This window comes from Perca fluviatilis, chromosome 4 (genome assembly GCF_010015445.1).
Source record: "Perca fluviatilis chromosome 4, GENO_Pfluv_1.0, whole genome shotgun sequence".
Lineage (NCBI taxonomy): Eukaryota > Metazoa > Chordata > Actinopteri > Perciformes > Percidae > Perca > Perca fluviatilis.
Genome location: NC_053115.1, coordinates 18,794,972 through 18,818,024, shown reverse-complemented (window position 1 = coordinate 18,818,024; position 23,053 = coordinate 18,794,972). Strand labels below are relative to the sequence as shown.

The 23,053-nt window shown below is 39.4% G+C and overlaps 1 protein-coding gene across 13 annotated transcripts in view; it reads right to left on the bottom strand.

The window, feature by feature from the left end:
* cadpsb (Ca2+-dependent activator protein for secretion b) overlaps positions 1 to 23,053 on the bottom strand; it is a 63,903-nt gene that overhangs the window by 17,444 nt on the left and 23,406 nt on the right. For 4 of the 13 annotated variants that reach the window (XM_039796869.1, XM_039796874.1, XM_039796868.1 and 1 more), the window contains 16 exons: positions 19,111 to 19,191; positions 18,565 to 18,798; positions 16,912 to 17,033; positions 12,421 to 12,532; positions 11,571 to 11,710; positions 11,151 to 11,217; positions 10,748 to 10,856; positions 10,438 to 10,650; positions 7,470 to 7,481; positions 4,313 to 4,449; positions 4,012 to 4,199; positions 3,425 to 3,583; positions 3,117 to 3,218; positions 2,945 to 3,008; positions 2,727 to 2,850; positions 389 to 421 (listed from right to left, as the gene is read on the bottom strand). In XM_039796869.1, coding sequence (XP_039652803.1) covers positions 389 to 421; positions 2,727 to 2,850; positions 2,945 to 3,008; positions 3,117 to 3,218; positions 3,425 to 3,583; positions 4,012 to 4,199; positions 4,313 to 4,449; positions 7,470 to 7,481; positions 10,438 to 10,650; positions 10,748 to 10,856; positions 11,151 to 11,217; positions 11,571 to 11,710; positions 12,421 to 12,532; positions 16,912 to 17,033; positions 18,565 to 18,798; positions 19,111 to 19,191 — 1,897 coding nt within the window. Of the gene's footprint in view, positions 1 to 388; positions 422 to 1,298; positions 1,368 to 2,726; positions 2,851 to 2,944; positions 3,009 to 3,116; positions 3,219 to 3,424; positions 3,584 to 4,011; positions 4,200 to 4,312; positions 4,450 to 7,469; positions 7,482 to 10,437; positions 10,651 to 10,747; positions 10,857 to 11,150; positions 11,218 to 11,570; positions 11,711 to 12,420; positions 12,533 to 16,911; positions 17,034 to 18,564; positions 18,799 to 19,110; positions 19,192 to 23,053 lie in introns of all 13 variants that reach the window. The other 9 variants (XM_039796871.1, XM_039796875.1, XM_039796878.1 and 6 more) reach the window with 7 other exon arrangements.

The following is a 23,053-nucleotide window of genomic DNA, read 5'->3' as shown; positions in this document are numbered from 1 at the left end:
ATTCAATGTATTTTTTAGCCACATGTTCTGTGAATACAAGCTGCAAAGAAATGCAAAATGCAAATGCAAAGAAAACTTCCAGAACAAACTAAACAGTATTTCACCATCTACAATGATATAGAGTAACACAATCTCCAAGTATTTAGTTTATACTGTAAAAAGAGATGCTTAAACATGCAGAGACATTTGATAACTTGAATGAGTTTGTATATTACAAGGGTGTATAATATACTCTATGGAACATGTGCTACAGGTAAATTAGGTGCATACATGCAGATGTTCTGTATCTATTCACATAATACATGTGTGTGGAGGGGTTAGGTCTCTGTGTGTGCATGTACATGTATGTGTGCACTGTGGCTAAACCACAAGCTAAACATGGGTTCACCTGGATCCTTTTGATCCTTTTGACCTTTCTCAACTTCAGCGAGAAAAAGGGAGAGAAAAGATAAAGAGGAGATGTTTAGAATTAGCACGGTTCTAGAGTTATTTTCACGTTTCAGGGGGGGAAAGCTCAGAGTTGTTATTCATCACCATGTGACCCTTTCAAAGAATCTGCTGGGACGATTTCAGCTCCAGGGAGTGAGGTTTCTAGGCAACAGACAAACGTCACAACACATACAATAAAAACATAGAAACACTGAAATATAAGCCTGTGAAAAAATTGGAAATTAAAAAAGTGATAAGATGTTTGTTAACAAACAGACAAAGCTCAGACTATCATAAACAGGTAAGACACACAAACAGCTGCCAGGATCATAGACAGGACACACTGAGTGACTTGAGTTGAGAGACACAAATAGGTGCTGTTGAATCCATACACCCTACACCTTGACCTGTCCTCCCCATACAATAGCTCTGTCTACAGATGCTCCTTCACTATCTGTGGTGTCACGGTGAAAGAAAAGCCTACCTGTTTGGCACAGCACACCACTGACACATGATCAGACCAAATGACTGGAGGAGATAACAATGTAAGCAATGTAAAAATGCATTCAAGTCAAAGGAATGGGCATCCAACCAAAAGAAAGAAGCTTACAGACCAGACTGCTCATTCATGTCCATCACAAACAGATGGTACTAAAAAAGGACCCAGACTGATTCAGTGTGGTACTGCTCAGATCTCTCGACTGGTGCACTCCCCACTCACTCTCACAGACAAAAGGCACAGATAAAAACAAGCATGGCAGGAGCGACATCTCTAAAGGAAGAGAAGAGGCAGAAGGGGGATGAGGTGACAGAGCGCTTACAACAAGAAGAAGGAGAGAGACTGGGGAGAGGACGATGAAGGTACTCACGGATGGTTAAATCCATCACTTGAGACGCCAAGCAGAAGACAGGGTGCTCAAACATTTCCCTCTTTTTTCCTATAAAAAAAGGATCGGGGCATGCAAGAGGCTGGGGTCAGAGGTGGGAAGGCTAGAGGTCAGAGGCTGATGGGAAGAGGGCTGTCCAGATGAAAACGACATTCTGTTGGCCAGGAGGCAAAGTCAAATGTTTGGTTTATTTCGAAACAGGCACCTCACAAGGACAGTGGGAAGTAGATTCACATACATGGCAAGATAGTAAGGTTTGGATCCTTAGTATCTTTAGCACCCTGAAGGATTTCTTTTAAGGCATAAACAACTTTGGAGTTTTCTTTGTAAATATGCAAAATGCATGTAATTGCATTTGACAGGGAATACTGGAAGAAAAGACACAGCGAGAGAGAATAAGACATTATAAAATGTCTTGCCGTTGATGTCATTTTTTGATATGTAATCCATGCCAATAAAGAAAGGCCATGTTGTTATGTCTCAAAGCACATGCAGGTGGCTGATGCTGGTTTGTAGGTGTTCAATCCCAGCATTCCTTTGGTTAAATGCCACTTATCACATAGTCAAGAGGTAAAATAAAGTGATAACAAGGAGAAAAAAGCAGAGCAGGGAGCAGGGAGGGAGAGGAAGATAGTGGTCTTCAGCAAGAACATAAGATAGAGGTGAAAGAAGAGCTGCTGGTATTTCAAAGCAGGGGAGTAAAGGGGGGGCGGGCAGAGTCAGTTGGAAGAATCAGAGAGATAGGAGCTACAGTAAGGGGAGTGTACATCGACTGGGAGCTGGGAGTCAGTGAGGACATTCAGTAAAGCTGAACTCACAGTCCAATCATCAAATGTCAGAGGCCGGGATACTACACAGCTTGAATGATCAAGGCACAATTAGAGATCAGCACATCAAAAGATTTCAGGGCTTTGGATTTGAATGCATTTTTACTCACACACCTCTACACAAAAGCCAACTTGATCTACAGAACAGCACAGAGCTAAAGCAGGCCTGAAACAAAGGAGAGAGTTATTGGACTGAGAGACAGAAAGTGACCAACAAACTGTCACAAATAATTTGGGATGCCACAAATCATTTGGGATATGGACACAAATATACCATATAAGTGACGTCACCATGTGAAAATAAATAAATAACAATCGCATACTGGAGTAAGAAAAAGGACATCTGGGAATATACGTTAAGTCCATTGTTTAAAAGTAAAAAGTGTCTTTTCCTATTTTTTGCACACACAACCACAGGCTGAGCATTTCAGTCTGAAGCCATATATGGTTAAATGACTGCATTACATACACTCATATATTAATGACCAGTAAGATTTTTTAGTGGATGTTTTTTTTTTTATCATATCATTAACACATCCACTCCGGCAGTCATCATGCAATGTTGTTGTGTGTTTTTGGTTACCTTCGATTGTAGCATATTCTTTAATCCGCTCGTAGTTGAGCTGAGCGGCCTGCTCCAAACATTTGCGGATCACTCCTTTAACTTCTTCTTGTGGAACTGGGGTCACAATGTCCTTCATCAGGACCTACAGGCCACAGTGAAGAGGAGTTATGTAACCTGTTTTTATTACATCACAGTTGCTGTTAAAATGCATTTAAAATATATATATATTTACAAACCCTCTCCAGCAAAGATAAAGTGGCCTTCAGTGCTCCCTCTGGACGACCAAAGGGGAAACAATATCTAAAAGGGAAGATGTAGACAGAAAATGTAATAAAAGTGATAAAATACAGATAGGCATAATGTTTTGTGACTTTTGTGTTTATGTACTGTTGGTGAGTCGGCAGTCACCTGAAATTTACAATCTGGTTTTCCAATATCACACGCAACCGCTCCTTGATGTCTTCAAAGCGCTCCTTCTCGTCCACTTTCACTGTGCTCAGCCCATCTGGCCTATAAAGGATCACACCCACATACTTTAACCCAGCTGAAACCCTGCAGAGGTTCATGTTATGCAACCTCTCATCTGAGTCCGACAGGAGCAAAAGCAAAAAAACACCGGCAGAAAGCTTAGAGCTCCCAAGGAACTGACAAATTGTGCGAGATTTGTTTCTTGAGTTCCCTTTGTTACACATACAAAAACAATGACAATGTCTCACCTTTTTTGCCCTTGGCAGAGTGGTATTTTGGAATCCTTTCTCTTTCTAAACGTGAATATGCGTGCTTGTTTAGAGGCAGCGCGAGGATCTGGGCTTTGGGAGCTCTTTGGGGACATTAGGGCCTCATAGCCCAGCGGCCCCCAGTAATTGCTGCCCTCTCTGACTTTAACGGACGCATGGGAGGATGAATAATAATGACAGTAAGAGACTATGCCAACAAAGGACAGAGAGAAAAGAAAACAAAGAAAAATGGCAGAAAACAAGGAAACGTGTAGAGATATACAATTGATTAACAACATAACATGTGACACAAAAAGTTGCAAAAATTTAACATAAAAATAAACAAACATAAATATGACAAAATTACATGGATGGAAGACAAAAAATGCCTAGGATGCCTCTGATAAGGCTGACTTCTCTATTCTGTTCTTGTCCAGTGTTTATGGCGATTTAGTGTACACGCCTACTCTGTATCAGTTTGCCTAAAGGAATACAATTCATATTGTGATTTTAATGTTCTTTCAAATCCTATTCAACAATCTCACTTACAAAGGAAAAACATTTTCAAAGAAGGGATTAGGGCACACCTGTTCCCATGGACATGGGAGGCACAAAAAGCGAAGCTGTAGTGAAGAAGAGTGGGGTCAATAATAACCCCACTTTCTGCTCTTTCCAGTAGATCACGCAGGTAACACAGATGTCTGTGACAACCTCGAACTCCATTCCTGGCACAGTACTCATCCAAGACAAACACCTGGCCTGGGCTAAACCATCCCTGCACAATGCAAACACAGATAGGGATTGCATTACTGCGTATCAACTAACAAAACCAGCTCACTGCCATAAATGCATTATGTGGTGGTGTTATAACGGGCACAAGTCACTCACCAAGCAGCAAAAGGTGTCGTTGAGCCTGTGATCCAACGTGAGTCGCTGCACCATCTCAAAAAGCGAGGCGTGGTCAAAGCTACAGGGGTTAGCGGAGATAAACTCATCCATTCCGTGTTTCTGAGCTCTGTCAGCGTCTATCCGGCCAACGGCACAGGGAAAAGAATACGGTTCAGAGGAGAAGACATCAGTGGAAAAGGCAAACAGCAAGTCTTCGTCACAACACAGAAACAACAGGGATTTTTTTGCTACTTCTAAGGGCAAATTATAAACACTTACAGCTTACATTGTCAACTTGCATTGTGTTAGACAGCGTAAAGAGATTTAATGTATTGGTCGATGAGATTCTATTGATCTGAAGCTTAGCTCAGAGGCACGAGTACTTCTATTGTATGTGCATGCAAGAATTTTTGTATTTCACATTCCTTGATGTTTTGCAGGGCAAATAAATGTTTAAAGATCCAAAAAGTGCTACTTAAAATTAGATGCATTCTTCTGAATGTATTAAATAGATTCTGCCATTCGCGATTGTTGAATGTCACTCAGGTCCTGACAAATATTGGGACGTGTGCTAATAAAAAAGACAGAAATATGGCAAAAGAAAAATTCATCTGAACACACTGTAGAGATACAGTATAAAGTGCTAATTCAAGAAAAACTGTAAAAAAAAGTAATCAAGATTTGCAGATTTTTCTACAGTTATGGATCATCGGAAGTCATACTCTGAGATTTTCATTGTTTGTTTCGCTTTATAACTTTTGCCATCAAGAGGACATTTAAAAAACTAAACCTGCTCTGTGAAATTCAATCAAGAAAGAACATTAGTAACATCAAAGTGTGTAAAGAAATGTAATGAAACCATGATGAAACTCAGTAAATATGGGTGATTAAAACAAAGTGGAATAATATTTTTTTGACTTCTCTAAACCATAAAAGATAACATCTACTAACTAAACTGACCATACTTTCTTGTATTCTATAAATAACACATCTGTCAGAGACAAAATGATGGGGATGAGGATGATTTAAAATAGATTAGAAATGCAGTCATGTCATCGGTGTGAGTGACAGGTGTCATGTCCATGAGACACTGACATGAGTGATGATGATTTGGGAGTGTGGGTGGAAAGTAGAGGCCTGATCTTGGCTGGGCAGGGCCAGGGCAACGTATAGAGCAGAACTTAAATCTGTCAATGTCCAAGTCAGTGAGAGGTAACTGGAAAGGGTGTAATACAGGTGTTAAACATTCAGTGAAATTTTCTTTAAAAAAATGAACCTACAGAGGGTTACGCTTCAGGAAATTAGCTTGTTATTAAACTCTAATCTGAGAAGGAAAACCTGTGAGACAAAAATGAGGACGATGGAAATAAGAGATAGTTCGAGGAAAAGCGACAAGACAGGTAGAGTAAGTCATAATGTAAAAGAGTAGGACAGTTAAAACGTGAGGGCTAGAAACACTGAGAAAAGACAATAAATGGCAATAGAGGTGAACCCAGTGCTGGATGACGAGACAGTGTCAGGCTGAAAGAGGATTTTGTGAGTAAGACAACCTTTTAATGGGACAATAAGACAGTGGTGCTGGATGAAAGTGATGACCACAAGAGGAAAATTCACTCAGGACCAAGCTACAAAAAATAGTGATGTTGTGGATCAGTGTTAAGATAGAGAAGTACATCCAAAGAGTGAACAGAAGGTGCCTGGGGTTGGGCTATGACGGACAGTGAGTGGGCTATATCTCCCTTGGTTGGATTAAATGAGGAAATGGAGTTTAAGTTCTGAATGCACTCAATACTACAGTAACATCATCATAACTTACAATAATAATGACTTCAACCATAAATAAAATTCCCAAATTCCCAAAGTGAATAGGCGAGTACTTTTGCATACATATCTAAATTATCACATGCTGGAGAACAGTGTGACTTTTCATTGAGCTTTTAAATGTCATGCACATCTGCAGACCCATTTTCAAATTTTCTTTTTTTTGGCATTCCGTTTTTTTTTCCTCTACGCATTTGCAAGTTGACAATACTTGAATATGTGGCAGTGTATTCATGATCTCTACAGAGCACACTAACAGGCATACCACTACCGGAGAACTCTAATAGGGTAGCAATACAATTTGGTGCAAGTACATGGATAAATAGCATGAAGCCGACAGAGGCAAAACTGTATCATTCTCTGGGAGATGGGGGAAATGGATAAAAACTCCTGTAATTGTACAAAAGTATGGACACATGACACAGGTGTTCTCCTATTCAGGCAAACAAAGGGCAGTCAAAAGAAATCAAAATGAGATCTCTCCTTTCTGGAGGCGTCACACCGGTCTAGCTTCTATCTACAGTACAGGCCCATCTACTGAGGTGGAAGGGGGGGGGGGGAGGTTTCCGGAGTATTTATCGTAAGAAGGGGCGGCATTAGCTACTCCTTTTCTTTGGCATTCAGAATACTCCGCATACATATTTGCCAACTCTCATTAAGAAAAGTTCAAAGAAAAAGAACTAAAAGCATTTGAGCCCTCTGAAGTAAAGCATAATAAACACTTAAGACGTGTCAAAAGAGATTTCACCCATGCATGAAATATATTTATAAAAAATAACTGCATCACAGACTGCCATCATCATTCACACTTTGTCTACACTTCTATCTTTAAATCAATCTATATAAACATCTGTTATTTAATCTAACTGCAATAAAAAAAAATCAGCAGCTTGTTTTCAGCTCTTGAAATTGATATGATTAATAATACATTTACACATTAACTCTTTCTCATGATATAATAATTTTGTTCTTGCTTTTCTAATATGTCATATTTCTATCATCATATTGCTTTACTCTGAGGGATCCAGTCACCAATATGAATAAAGAGAGAAGGCAATTATGCAGTAACAACTAGAATATCAACTTTAACCATAACTGAGTGAAATAATAAGCTTTTCGAATAAAATACATGCATCCTATACTGGCACAAATGGATGCTTATGCTTTGATCCTCAAGTTGAGGTTGTAATAAACAAAAAAGTTATCAGCTAATTTCTAAGACATGAGGCGAGACGTGAAAAAGGAGAAGAGGGGAAAGAAGAGAGAAAGAACGTTGCATTTGTCAGATAATCAGCGGGGATTATCTGAGCTGTGCCGGCTACAGGGAAGCACTTACCCTTGAGTCCAGCTAGAAGACAGCAGGGTAAGAAGGGACAAACCAGAATAACATAAAGACTAGCAACAAGGCTGGAGGAGAGCAATCACGAGAGACCCTGACCTATCAGCTGCATTACTTAAGAAGGGTACAGGCAAAGCATGAAGAAGAAAACACAACTCAAAAACAACAACCTATACCAACATGAGTTTGTGGGCGGTGGTGTGTGAGTACATGTGAGGATATGTGAACTTTGACAACGGATGTTGAGAGGCATATTAGAGAAAGAAAGAAGGAGACAGAGCGAGACAGAGAGAAGAGGGAGGAAGAGAAAATTTACGATCCTCATCACTCTGCTGCAGTTTATTTATTTTGGATTCTGGACAAGTACTTAAGGAGTCAAGAGCTACACGTTAAGTACTGTCACTCTGTATTACTGCAGATCAAACAGAAGGCTTACTTTTAAAAGGGACATTGACAAACCCATATACCTACCAAGATCAGTCAGTTTTATGTGCAAAAAAATCCCTGAGTCTTTTTTTATAAGGAAAAAAGACTACGAAGGTCCTGGAAAGGTTGAAATAAATCAAGTGGTGACACTATTGGTCAAAGCGTTTGTAACAGTGAGATAACATGTCACAATTTTAGCAGTAAATTAAAACATGCTTTAAAGGAGCACTCCACCGATTTTAAGCAAAGATCTTCTCGTCACGTTAAGTACTACTCTACCTGTAAAAACAGTACAATGTCTTTTACAGCTCTGGGGGAGCATTGTTAAGCCTTGAGCCCCATTCAGACTGTATACATTTCTCTCAGAGGTGGGGTGATTTTAACATTACCTGCACTGGTCAGTGATTTTAATCCCATTTGTGGGGCATATCGCTATATGTGGGTGATATGTCACCCACGCAACCCCGGTAAGAATTACTGCTGCAATCACCTACTGCTTCTCTGCTAACTCGCTGGTCCTGCTGTAATCTAAATCCCATCTGGAGCCTTGTATTTTAAAATGGACTGTAGTTTACTAGTTTCTTTTCTTTCTTTTTCTTTTTCTTTTTAATTAGGTCAGTGTGAAGTTTGTCTGTTGTGTGAAAATGGAGTGAAAATTAAGTCAAAAATGTTTATGTTTTTGATAACCTGATATAAATATGTGAACATCAACATATAGGTCTATTTGGGAACCAATATACTGTATGATAATAAGACCCTGTAGAAACTCATCAAATGATCTGTTTTAATGCCAGCTTCAGGTAGGTACTGGATATATTTCTCACACATCCTTTATTACATTATGGAAGTGCTATACTAAATCGCTGGAGTACTCCTTTAAGCCATCTACGATGTCCTTACAAATTGTTTTGTACAGTCTTTTATACAGAAAGTCCAACACAATAAGCCTATCCACATTTATAAGAATGCCTACATATGTGATGTGCACTAAACCAATGTCTAGTATGAAACTGGTTGATTGGAGAAGAAAAAACTATTTAAAATGTTTGCAGAACCCTCAGAACCTTCATAGGACTCTTGTTTACGATCAGTCCACTGCAGCAGAGTCAGGAGGGCTGTGTATGTTATGGTCCCAGTGCCATTCAAGACCACCAGGGGGTGAAACATGTACGCGTGGTGTACCACAATGTTTCAGGGAGGGGGAAGGAGGTCTGTGCCACTGTGAGGAGGCTTTGAATGGCAACAGTTGGCATCAGAGGAGTCAACTAACCACAAGAACGATCACATACTGGACAAAGAAACCAATGGAGAAACAACATAGAATTTATGTGATAGGATTCTGAGTAACTTATCCAATTCATGTATTTATAGTTTTACTCCAATGATATGATTAACATCATAAATAAAAAATAAACTTGGGGCTTTTAAAAATTCTTATATTATTATCTCTAATATTATTATTGTTAATATTATTGTTATTATTAATGCTTATATCCCTAGGTGTCCATTTTTTTAGTATTAGTAAAAATGCCAATTATTTTTTCGACAATTAATCTCAGAAAAATAAAAATCTTGTTCATTAAAGTTGGAAAATAAATCATTCTTAAACTATGGAGTCAAAAGATGCACACAAAAAGTCTTGATTTTTTTTCTGAATAGCAGGATCTATTATTGTGGATTGTTAAAAAAGTATGTGACATTAAGTTCAGAAAGGTCTACGTTAGTGTTGTTATGGCAAAGATACGCTAATTTCTCTAAAATTAGAAAATGACTGACAGCAAAGGTCAAAACCAATTTGAGTATATATACAGAACGTGTGAAGAGAAATGTTGCTGGCAGAATTTGTGGTGATGCTTACAAAATTATGTATTTTTTCCTTCTTTATTGACGGAGGACAAGAAACGGTTACAACAGAAGTTGGTACAGATACCACACTACTGTAGACAGTCTTACCTTCACTTTGCTACCTGACCTGTGGGCTGCTTAAAGGTGCAAGTACAGTGACAGATTGGTTAAAACTTAAGACATGTTGTCTGGCTTGGCCGTCATTCAATGACAAGGGAACCATCTGGGAAACCACAGTTGCCTTTACGGCTGCCCTCTAGAGATACGACTGGATTAAAACAGCCCTACGGTTCGAACAAGAGCGTCACTCCCTGGAACTGTCAGTCTGGATTCAACCCCAGCAGGCTTGAATGTTCAAAACGGATGTGTAGTGACCTATTTAGTTGTCATACAAAGTTTGCACGCCATTTAAGTCTTTTTCTGGTTGGTTGTTCCTTGTGAACAGACTTATGGAATAGCATGAAATTGCACCTTTAAACACTGTGGGAGTGGTGACAATGAGTGGAAGTCTATCAATGCTGGAGGGATCTGTGAGGCATGTGTGTGCGTGCTTGTGTGTTAGTTCTACCAGCACGTTTTGTGACTGCAGTGTGGAGTGCATGGCGTGAGACAGTTATGGGTTAGAGCTTTCACTGCATTGTGGATGAAAATTGCTTTCTGCCTATTTGACCGTGTTGTGTTTTGGGCTACTTACAGAACTGAGAAATGGGAGCATCCATTTGGGCTGAGGCACCCCCTTTGGAGTTGAGTTTCTGGACCTGAGTGGGTGGGACGGGCTTGTGGGACTGGCCAGTGGCACGATACATGGCCTGGACCCACAGGATGCGGTCCTGCTCATCATCGCTTGCAAAGATTACAGTGTCGCCTTCTTTCACTGCATTGAAGAAAGCCCTGCCACCATCCAAGCCTGAAACAACGGGATGTTAAAGAATAAGTAATTAGTGTTTTACAGTGTATGTGTACGTGATGGTATAGTTACACCATGTACAGGTGTGCCGTCTCACCTGGCTGGGGGTCACTGTAGTCCACAGTGTACCCGTCCAGCTGGAGAAGCTCTTGCGGCTCTGACTTTTTCTCTCTGTAGCTGCACATGGCAAACGTATACTGACTCACCTACAACACAAAGGATGAGCGATCAATTCAACCAGCCACAGAAGAGCTAAGTTACTGAATGCTGTACTGTCATTGAGTAATTAAATTTAATGTCAGTCAATTATTGTAATGACAAAATGAATGTCCTCTTTTCTTGCTTATCACTGTAATATAAACAAAACCAATACAGGCAGTGCTTGCAAATATAAATTGTATGCACTCAATATTGTGACTCAGTAGTAAGAAATCTTTAAAAAAAAACTCAAAACATCAACAGAAATGACCTCAACACTGTACATTTGTACTATAGCCCACCTGCACAAGGACAAAGAAACGCTTCTTCCAGCGCTTCCAAACATTCTTTCCAAAAGCCCACAGATACCTGTCAAAACATTGTCCATACACAAGGAGACAAAACCCAGTACATGTCATAACGAAAACAATTGATTGGTGTCCAGAAACAGTTCATTATATTTGACATAAGAAATGGTTTCATAGAGGAAAAATAATTAAGTGTTGTCTTCACTATGTTGGCAACTTCTAATAAAAAAGAAATCTAAACTACACACTGACATCCACCAGGGGGAGTAGTGCACTTCACAGTATTTTTCCATGGTACGTGACTAGAAATGAGGCCAAGGAGCTGAGAGGGATGGAGTTCTCTGAGAAAAACATGGAAAATGAAAGGCACACAGGAATGTCACTACATGGCTTACTTGAAAGCGCATCTCTTACCCGCAGTGTTTCATGTTCTGTGGTTTGTCCATACGTATGGCCAGTTTGATCCTCAGATCTTGGTCGGGGCACGCCTTGGTCACTGTCATTTTATGGAGCTCTGATTGCTTGGGACTGTTTGGAGTTGGGTGGAGGACAACCTGCACTCAAAACAAAAAAAGACAGCAGAAAGTAAGACTCTATAATTATCAGCGTTTATATCCAGGAGGTGAATCTTTGATCTCATCCTGTGCAACATTCAGCAGCACCAATCAGTGTGTTTGCAGGGCTGGTGATTATGTGTGATTGTGTTTCATATTTTTTGAAAGAATAAAGTGAGTCAGGTTAGAGAAATAGAACAGTGCTTTGCTCTGCCTCCCCGAAGAAGAGGCCTAATATCTCTTTGCCGAGTTAAAGAGCTTTGAGGAAGCCTGCCTTCCTGCCAACTCTGCTGCAGCCTTGTCACAGCCAAGGTCACCGCCAGTACAGGGACGTCTGACGTCCAAAAATTTAAACACAAGCGTAATGTATAATTACTAAAATGAGTGTGTTGTTCCCTATTCCAGTACTTGCAAAAATGCCAGATGTCCAGAGCTGTGCTTTTGTTTGTGCAAAAACATGGTCGAGTTTTGACAACCTCATGTTTAACTTGCAAAACAATCAAAAGGTTATGTCTGAATCACATTCAAGTGTCGGTACACTGGAGACTCCGTTGAAATCAGAATGTCACAGAGTTACGGACTGATCATTTATGTATTTGTTAGTTTGGTGTTCATTTATGCAACAAGCAAATCCTGATTACAGGATTCGTGGATGTGTCAAAATCAGAGCATTTCTGTGTTGGTAAAAATAAAACAAATAGAAGTGTTACCCTGCCAAGTTCTTTGTCCTCCAGTGCCAGCACCCCTGTGCTCTCTGTAAACAGTTTCACCTTGACAGCAGGCAGAGGGTGTGTGGTGGTGAAGTCCCCTTGGGTCCCCCAGCTGAAAGACACAACAAAAGACACTCCAGAGGTTAGGTTCCATGACAGCGTGGTAGCTTAGTGATCGCACACAATGACTTCATCTTGAGCAATCATTGAATCACTTTTACTTGTCAATAAAAGTGCGGAAAAAAGCCTTCACCTCTTTCTCAACATTTTCCAACTTAAATCACATTGAATAAAATCAGTAAACAACCACATATAAACAAATTATACAGTAATCAAAGAGACAAAATCAGCTTTGAGATCCTTTGCGTCTTCACTTCAACACAGCCTTGAACTAGCAGTTGACAGTTTTAGGACCACAGGGAGTGCAGTATACAGAGGGGAAACATAAAGCTACAGTGCGTAGTTTCTGTCTGAGGAATTCCAAGTAATGACAGATGATTAGATTGTTTACACACACACACACACACACACACACACACACACACACACACACACACACACACACACACACACACACACACACACACACACACACACACCACAGTATCTGTGTTCTTTTTATCAAAGAAGAAAGAAGATGAGGGTGCCAAAGTAATTTATAAAAGAAGAAGTACTGCAGAGTCACACAGATCTACAGTATGTCAAAGTCAGGATAAAACCACAGAAAATAACATACATACACTTTATTCCTCCGTCTTTTTGTCACTTGTTCAAAATGCATTCCTGCTATTTATATACCAGACATCACAAAGCACTTGGCAAGATTTTTATATAACAAAACACCCATCTTATCATCCAACATTCTTTTGTGGGTCTGAAACCGAGAGCAGCAGAGAGATGCCACCGACTGGCTAAAATTAACTTCTGCTGTCAAGTGTATTGTATTTATTTAAAACCTTATTACAGGCGTGTCTCAAAAGCAGGACAATTTATTTGTAGAGTGTCTTTTAAACACAGAGGTAAGTGAGAAAGTTAAATATATTAAAGACCTCATATTATGCTTATTTTCAGGTTCATAATTGTATTTAGAGGTTGTACCAGAATAGGTTTACATGGTTTAATTTTCTTCAAAACATCATATTTTTTTGTTGTACTGCACATTGCTGCAGCTCTTCTTTTCACCCTGTGTGTTGAGCTCTCTGTTTTAGCTACCGAGTGAAGCATTGCACTTCTGTTCCATCTTAGTTGGGAGTCGCACATGCGCAGTATCTAGGTAAGGACTACTAGCCAGTCAGAAGCAGAGTAGGGCAGGCCCTAACAAGCAAGCTAGTGTGATCCAAAACAAACCTGCTTCAGCCAGTAACAGTGGCTTTGGCTCAGCCACACATGTTCGAACCTGAGTCTGATCCCAAAACACAGGCAGAACAACCCGAACCAGCTTTGCAACCTAGACTGCAGCAAGACGTTCCAGAGTGGTAAGTAATTTAAATGTTAACAAATTAATCTTTCATACGTAACGCTTTAATTCTGCACTGTCTCCTGGACATGGCGATACAACTCTCCGGGCCTCCACTCTAACTAGCTTAATATGAGGGCATGTCACACAAGCAGCTAGGCGAGCAATGTGTGTTTTAATGTGACGCAAAATGATGCGCGTTTGCACCGGAAGTAAGGGATGAACTACAATAGAGCTGTTTCGAGCAGTTTGTGTTTTCTGTGGGAGATCGTAACTCCGTTTGGGGTGGACTCTGGGCTTTTTCACTTTGTAAACCTATTACATGCACAACAAAAGATATATAACACAATAAAGGGAAGGGAAAAAAGCCAAAAAGCATAATATGAGCACTTTAATAACAAAAGCAGATTAAAGACTAAAACTAAAATAATAAAAGTTATAGTTTAGTTTCCCATACCACCTTACATGGAACACGGTCAAGCTCATGTTCACACTGAGAGGCAGTTAGGAGTCTCCAGTCCAGCTGACCTCGATGTCTTTATACTTGGGAAAGAAACATTGGGAGACCCGAACTCCATACAGAAAGGAAGAATTTCAGCATCTGACCCCAACACTGTAATTAAGTTAACTAAAATATGTTCAAATATTTTCAAGTCTGCTTTAACTTACATGCCCATGTCAAAGCAATTTTAATGTAATGCCCTATCTATTCCATTGGAATTCCATTTAAAAGAAGGGATCACTTTGTGGCAAGAAGAAAGAAATGATTAAAGCAACCAACACTGCTTTCAATGTACATTTAGGCATGTGAATATTGTCTTAAGATAGCCTCGAAAAAATCCTTTACGAGCACACCACCAATAATGACTACCATAAATCTCATCACCAGCCTCGCCTCCACGAGAAGCCCAAACGGATTAAACAACAGTTTAACAGTGAAAATGCAGTTTATTGTAATAGTTTTGCACAACATATACTGCATGGGCTTTTGTTTCTTCTCTCTGCGATCTGGGGCTGCCAACATACAGGAACATAATATAAATGCCTGAATTCTCTCTCTGTAGCAGGGTTATATAGCATATGGTGTCAATTTCCAACCTTGGAAAGCTGGTTTCTCTGCAACCATTTCTAACATTCCTAATGAATTGCAACTAATTGTACACAAAGACACTGCGGCCCCAGCATGCGCAGAGCAGAGAAGCTGCTGACTGGTGGTGAGGTAGTAGTGGTGAGCTGTGTTGATTTCAGATGGAAGCATTGTGCTGGCATGAAGGTGACCTTGTGGATCAATCTAAGGTCTATTAATAGATGTGACAGTGCTGTGCCATGCAGTGCTGTGCTCAAGTGGGTCAAGTGAAAAATTAATTAATTGCAGATATACAAGACAATAACAGAAAAGTATCATTATGGCAACATTAAGAATATCAACCTCTTACTTACTTTATCAAAGTAAAGTGTAAGATCACAACAGTAAGTTGAATGCCAGCCTGAGCACACAATTACTAAACAAAGCAATAACTGTATGCAAAACCTTCAGTAGTACATTAATATATGTACTTCATGTGTGTTTCTGTGTGTACAGTACATACATACCCACGCACACACTCTCTCTCTCACACACACACACACACACACACACACACACACACACACACACACACACACACACACACACACACACACACACACACACACACACACACACACACACACACACACACACACACACACACTACCATCGCCTTGTTCTCCTCTAATCACCTCTCTCATTCATGTACCTCCATCTTTCTTATACTCTCTTCATAAAATGGCTCTTGAATTAGGGAGATCAGAGGAAGACTTGTGGGCCTTAAAATAGCTCATATTTGCATGAATGTTTCATGGACCTTTTCTCTTGTATCTTGCGCTGTGCAATACTGGTTAATTAGATAGCAAAAGAAAGGTATATATATATATATATATATATATATATATATATGGCAGAATATATATTTGCCTTCACCAGGACACCATCATTGTTATGAATGTGGTTTAGAATAACAATAAGTGAGGAAGTGTTTAGGATAGGTCAAACCAAACTTTCATTAAGCCTACATTTCAGTGAGCGCAGGTTCAAGTAAAGGTGTAACTACAAGAACTCTGGATCAAATAATTGATACATTTTAAGGAAAAAAGGAGTAAATTGAAGTTTTGCTCAACTGCATAGTCCCATTTCTTTTTAAATGCAGTGTCTCAAAATGCAAAGTGCCTTCGAGAGTGAATGACACATCAGAGAACACAAGCCAGAGCACTGGAAGTACAAAGAACAACAAAGAACCCACTGAGATGCAGTTTGGCAACATACTGTAGGTTTGCTCTATTTTCTTGCAAGTGGATTTTACTCAGGGCATCTAAAGTAATTCACAGGAGGCACCAAAGATCAATAAAAGAAAGGGGCAGATCAATAATAGAATGGGGCAGAATCTCAACAGTTCAAGTTTAAAATGAACAGTGTTTAGTTATTTTCAAATAAATCATTAAGATAATTGAAATTACATTTTCTTTTTGGATGTACTAAATTAAAAATAGTTTGTAAGTTACTGCTAGTAGTAGAATCACTGGATGTGGATACGTACAGTATGAGTGACATGTAAAAAATATATAGGAAATATGTTCTGATACAATCAAGGTCAGACTTTGCTTGCACACAAAAGACTTAAAGATCCTATTTGTTAAAATCAACAGCATTGATGTCTGAACAACATAATTTAATTTGATTCAAAACTGTTAAACCATGGCTGCCAAACACAAACATAAATGGATATTATCACCATCATACATAGACATGGATACATTTGGGTGATTGTTTTTGTTTTGTTTATGTTTTTCCTAGTGACTCTAAATTTAATAACAACACTCAAAACAGTTGTTGGCTTATCTATATGAAACTGCAGTGATTAATCAATCAATAGTAGACAGCTGATGCACTTGATTTTGATAAGTTTTATGAAAACAAATGTGCATGAATGTGTGCGCATGCATGCTTGGGCCCTTACGTGGGCTTGGATGCTTCTGCTTGGTCGGTCTGGAGTTTCTCGCCTCCTTCCACCTCCATGGTGCAGTAGACAATCCTGTTTGGAGCCAGAGACTTCAGCCCCTGCACTTCCATGATCACCACCTAGGAAGCACAGACACCTCAGTGAAGGTTGTAGACGAGAGTGATTCATCTCTTGAAACAGGTCATAGAGCAAAAATAAGTGAAGGTGGCAAACCCTTAAAGTTTTATAGATATTTTAGAAATACTATCCCATCTGTGATCACTATTTACGCTGTAAAAATATAGCCAGGGCCCTCATATTACTAAAATGTAGATTTAGCAGATTTTCTACTGTAACAGCCCATAAAGATTACAGCCATCCTTCCTGTAACGTACAACTCTCTATCACGGAAACTGCCTATGGGCATAATCCTATACGTTGTATTTAATGACTCAGTAAATACAATATAGGACTAACAGTGCCAGGGGTAACTATTATATTGTAGCTGTAATTTCATAGTGGGACAACCAAAGGCAGAAGTGCTCAGGATAATGCATCCACTTTGAATTATAGCGTCTAGCAGATCTACCAATGTCTTCGTGGTGCCACTATACTGTATTTTGTTTGACTGTCGCTGTTTATATATCGTTTATCAGTCCAGCACGCTAAGTTGGCCTCTGTACTTAAAAACATTAATCTATGTAACATACATCTATGTAAATGGAAGTATATCTAAAGACTATTGAAAGAATGAGTTAAAGGAGATTCTAAATGTTCAAAATAATCAATAATAATTTATAGCTCATTGAAAATAAACTGCTGCATTTATAACCTATAGCCTTTCAATGATTAACTCTCTAAAAGTATTGTAAACAAATAATCACTCAACATCATGATAATACTAATATTTCCATTAGTCACAGGGATCAAAGGTGCTAAAGGACTGTATTACAGCTGATTTGAACTAGATTATCTAAAGATTTCCCAGTTAGTTGCTGAGGGATTACAAACAGCTAATTGCTGCTATTTTGCAAGTCATTTCAGCATTCAAATTCCATAAAGGTGTGCCCACTTCCATGTGAAGGAACAGACAAAAACAGTGTCACATTCTTTGAACATTATGTACTTACTTATTACTTACTCACTGAAATAGCACTGCATCATAAGGAATGAGGTGTGATTGCTCCCTGATCTGTGGTGATAGCTCATCTCAGACAAGCTGATAACAAGATGAGTCACGTACCCCATTGAGGAGCAGGTAAAAGGGTTTGTGTGTGTGTGTGTGTGTGTGTGTGTGTGTGTGTGTGTGTGTGTGTGTGTGTGTGTGTGTGTGTGTGTGTGTGTGTGTGTGTGTGTGTGTGTGTGCGAATGTGTGTGTGTGTGTGTGTGTGTGTGTGTGTGTGTCAGTCTGTTCTTCACATAGCGTCTGTTAAGCCCACTAACCAGGTCTGTTTCTATGCTCGAGCAGACAAGTAGTCAACGACAGCTCTGATTTATGAGATCTGGTTTAGGCAGATGTAGTTTTTCATTGAGTTTAGATATTCTAATGAAATAATGTTCGCTCCATTTGGCTATGGTTGGAAATCCTGACAAATATGTCAAAATGATCAAAACTTTGTGAGTTATCACATACATTTCATTATATCTAGCCTCATTCCTAATGCACTGTACCTCCAAAGTAAAGGACAGAACCACATCAGACTTGGACAGCGTGTTCTCGTCCTCCTGGCCCATGTCGATGATGGAGGTATTGTGTCCCCGTTTCATCTTCTGGAGTTTGAACTCCCCTCCCTTGGACACGGGCATGCTCTCCAGATTGGCCATCAGCTGATTCACGGAGGACTTGAGCTCCTCGATGAACATGGCCTCCATCTCTTTAGACACAAATTTGGGGAACTTGCCACCCTATTGACAAAACAGAGAAGGCTCAGCAAACAGTCACAGTCTTGATGACAATTAACAATGAGGTAAATGTTGGAGTTTCCAAAATGCTGAAAACATAAAAGCAAGATTAGTGTAGGTGTCTCTTTTTCAGATAGGGGATATGAAAGAAATATAATAAAATTTGTAAATGTACATTCTTTGAAATTGTATGATCTTTTCACCTCTGGGTGGAAGCTCCCACTGTGATCTCTACACAAGTTACACCATCGTAGTGACATTAATTACTGTATATAACAAAGCATATTCAAGAGTCCCCTGCAGAGTCTGACTCACCCTGGCAATCTGGTCCGCCATCTGAAGACGACCGTCAAGTTCTCTTCTGATCTGTGCAGCCTGCTCATCCAGGTTGTCCAACTATTAATAAAAACAGAGAAGCAGGTCAATGAGGTTAGAAAATGCTTTCCTATGGCCATGGGTCAGGGTCAAAGGTCACCTACAACTCCCAACATCATTTATCTAACCATGACAGATGACAAATCCAAGAAACCCTTTAATACTGTACGACCCTGACTGCTAGTATCACTATAGAGCAATGTTTTCACATGCATGCAACACCGTACACATCCTGCAACTGTGAGATAAAGCAGGATTTAAATAACAGATATATGTAGGCTGAAACAAATGTGACCATGCCATCCAAAGGTGCTCATTCAGATTGATAATGATGATGAATGGTTTACAGCAGGGCATAAAAAGGCTAATTAGAGCTCCAATTTGCAATCATAGCAGCATGGAGTGCCAGCACACATGAATAGATAAAAAAGGAACTCATCAATCCGTCATAGGAGCCATGCTGCCAACACCTTAGAGACTGTAAATGGACAATTGTTTGTGGAGAGGTCTTTTTGAGTGAGTAGAGTGTAGAGATTTTGGAATTCTTCCTTTTCTTGTTGATTTCAATCAGCAGAATGAAAATTATTAAACTCTCTGAAACAGTCGAGCTGAGAGAGGGCAGTTAAAAATAAAGACAATGAAATACATTCACAGTGATGAGGGAAAACTTTAACTTCAATGAGCCATCCCAAACTGTTTTGGCACATTGAGACAAAACCAATGGTAATGTAATTTCTTTAAAAGGTTTGAAAACTGCCTGCATTGGTCAATATCAGCTCTGGGCAAAGATGCCTGACATCTGTTAGCCTAGTTTTTGCCTTGGAGTATGAAAAGCAGAGGCATTCATGGCTCTCTTACATCAATAATGAATGAGAGATTTATATTAGCTGACACAAGGAAATAGAAGAGAGGGCTGATGTCTCTCTCCTGCTCTTTGCTTCTGTATGCTTCACTTCTTAAGTTATTCTCTCAAGCCAAGACAGCTCATTCTTGTCAAATATGATGTTGAGACTCACCAGTCACGACCATTTCCTTTATGAGGATGTGAGCCTAAATGAAACATTGTATCTACAGCACAGTTGTACCTGGGGAGTCAAAAACCTTTCCACACGGCAGTGTTTTCAGTGAAAAATAAAATCTACCTCATTTCACCCAGGTGAGATGAAATTGCAAAATCCTTGAATTTTACACACAGGGGCTGTTTTTTAACACTGAGGGGAACATACGATGCTATAGTTTTCAGGGATGACATATTTCAGTTTTCCTTTTTGTAGTGGGCGTGTGTGAATATTTGAAATAAAAATGTGTCAGCCTGTCAAAGGAGCATATTTGAATGGAAACTGGACATTTATTTGACAATTTTATTTTCGAAAGCCATCCACTTTACATAATTTATGATTTTGTTTTCTGATTAGATTTGATCACTTTCTAATGTTGAGAATGCAGACCAATGAGAGTTTCATGGAAGCAAACAAAATACAATTTGGGCTAATTATTGCAACAAGTAAAAACATTTTAATGTTAATTTTTCAATACAAAGCAGCAGCAAAAGGTTGGCTGTAATATCGTAGGTTTTGTTTTCATAATCATTTATATTTCCCTTGTGAAATTCTGTATCCAATAAAAGTAAACATTGTATTTTAGCATAACTGATCAGCTGACTGTGGTAAGCAACAGTGGTGGATTGTAACTAAGTACATTTACTCAAGTACTGTACTTAAGGTACTTGTACTTTACTTGAGTCTTTTCTTTTCATGTCACTTTCTACTTCTACTCCACAACATTTCAGAGGGAAATATTATACTTCTTACTCCATTACATTCATCTGACAGCTTTAGTTACTAGTTACATTACAAATGAAGATTTTTGCACACAAAATACATGTAGTTTATTAAATATGATGTTTTATTATAAATTAAACTACCCAACAATATATAGACCTACAAGTACAGCTGAAATGATTAGCCGTTTAAACATTTGATTGACAGAACTGTTGTGAATGTTTCTACAATGTGAGGATTTTCTGCAATGATTACTTTTACTTTTAATACTTTAATTACATTTTCCTGATGATACTTACATACTTTTACTTAACTAACAGTACAGTAAAGGATCTGAATACTTAGGGGGAGTCACACAGATAGAGTGGTACTCTTATAGGAATTATAGGCATCTTGGTCATGCAAGCAGTAGAAAAGCATGTTCTGTTAAAATCTTTGCTTTCTTAAATCTAGATATTTTGCTGATATGAATTTTTCCTGCATTACTTATTTCTGTAATTGATGCAGTTCACTAATGTGCACTTTTTTTAAACTTTTATTTATCCAGGTAAAAAGAGAACAATTTATCTTTTGCAATTGACAGTTACACATTCATACCTGGAAACTGCCCAGTACAACAACAGTCTGAGCTGCTGGCCACTGAGCAGTTGGGATTAAGGGCAGTGGTGGCACTGCTCTTTAACTTTCCCAACCCAGACTTTATCCTGCTGGGCTGGGGATTGACCTGCTGGTCCCAAGCTCGCATCTCTAACCTCTAGGCCACCACTCCCTGCATTACTAAATTATGTCAGCCAGATGGCATCTTAAATGGAGGACAGTCAGTGTGAACCGTCATTACCAGTGCTGGCCACTAAACAGCCACCCTGCTACATAACCCAGAGTTCCTGTTTAGTAGAGCACATAATCAGACTCTGCCACCAGCTGCAGCAGAATGTCTGCACTTGCAGCAGAGTAGTACTCTGGGCTGTCACACAGTGACACTTAAAACAATGGTGAGCATCCTGTGGTAACAAGTCCCACACACAGTTTTTTTTTTTTTTCATTGTCCGATAGCAGAAAACCAGATTCCTCACCTACAACTATAACTGTGACTGATACTGATTGCATTCCTGCCTGTTGCTGGCGGTCCTGTGCTGCCTGTCAAAACACTCAAGAGCTCTGGGCACTATTGGACTGCGGTGCTAGCGACATCTGACTCCTGCATTCCCAGAAGAACTGTCACTGCCATGCCTGGAAATCCAGCAGCTTGGTTTGTCAGTGTCTGACACAGCATTTTTACTATCTCATCTGTGTGACTCCCCCTCCCCAAAAACACAATAGACCTACATCCGTATGTCCAGGCAAATTCTCAACACTGCAAAACTGAATAACGCAGGAGCCGATACAGCAATATGTGTCATTGTAACTATGTACAGACTGCAGCTAGTCTGCAAAATGGCTAACATGAGAAGGTGACTCTGATGCGCGATCATAATCACTATTATTTTGGTCAATATTGAAATCGTGATTATTTAACACGATTACTTTTTGACTTTTGGAAAGATGTTGCAATTATTAAATACCCCTGTAAAACAGTTAAACAAATCAACAGGGAAAACACTTTGTGAAAGTGTGAAACTATTCCTGTTTGAACTTTTTTTTTTTCTTTCAAAACACAAGACAAAATAAGAGTTTAATTTCAAAATGTAATGTGCAAAAGAATCGTTTTTCTCAATTACTCTGTTTTTGTTATTGTTAGGCGCCGAAATCGTAATCATGATTGAAAATTCAATTAATTGCACAGCCCTACTCTGAAGCATGGACTGTGAAGGGGGATGGGGCCAGTTTCTTCTATTACTCCCATCTCTCTCTTGACAGCAGTGAAAAGCAAAGATGGCCGTGGCTGTGGGAGGAAATAGAGCTGGAGGTCAGTGGCTGTGTGAACTAACAGCCACCACCCACTGAGCCCAACAGCACCCCAATCTTATCAAGCCTACAACTTCTGAAAGGTCACTGCTGTCAATGGCCCACAGGCTCGATATAGGTGGACAGGCAATCCCATATAAAATACCACTGGCTAAAAGGTAAGTTTCGCTCTACGTTACTGAAGCTGACAGCACTGC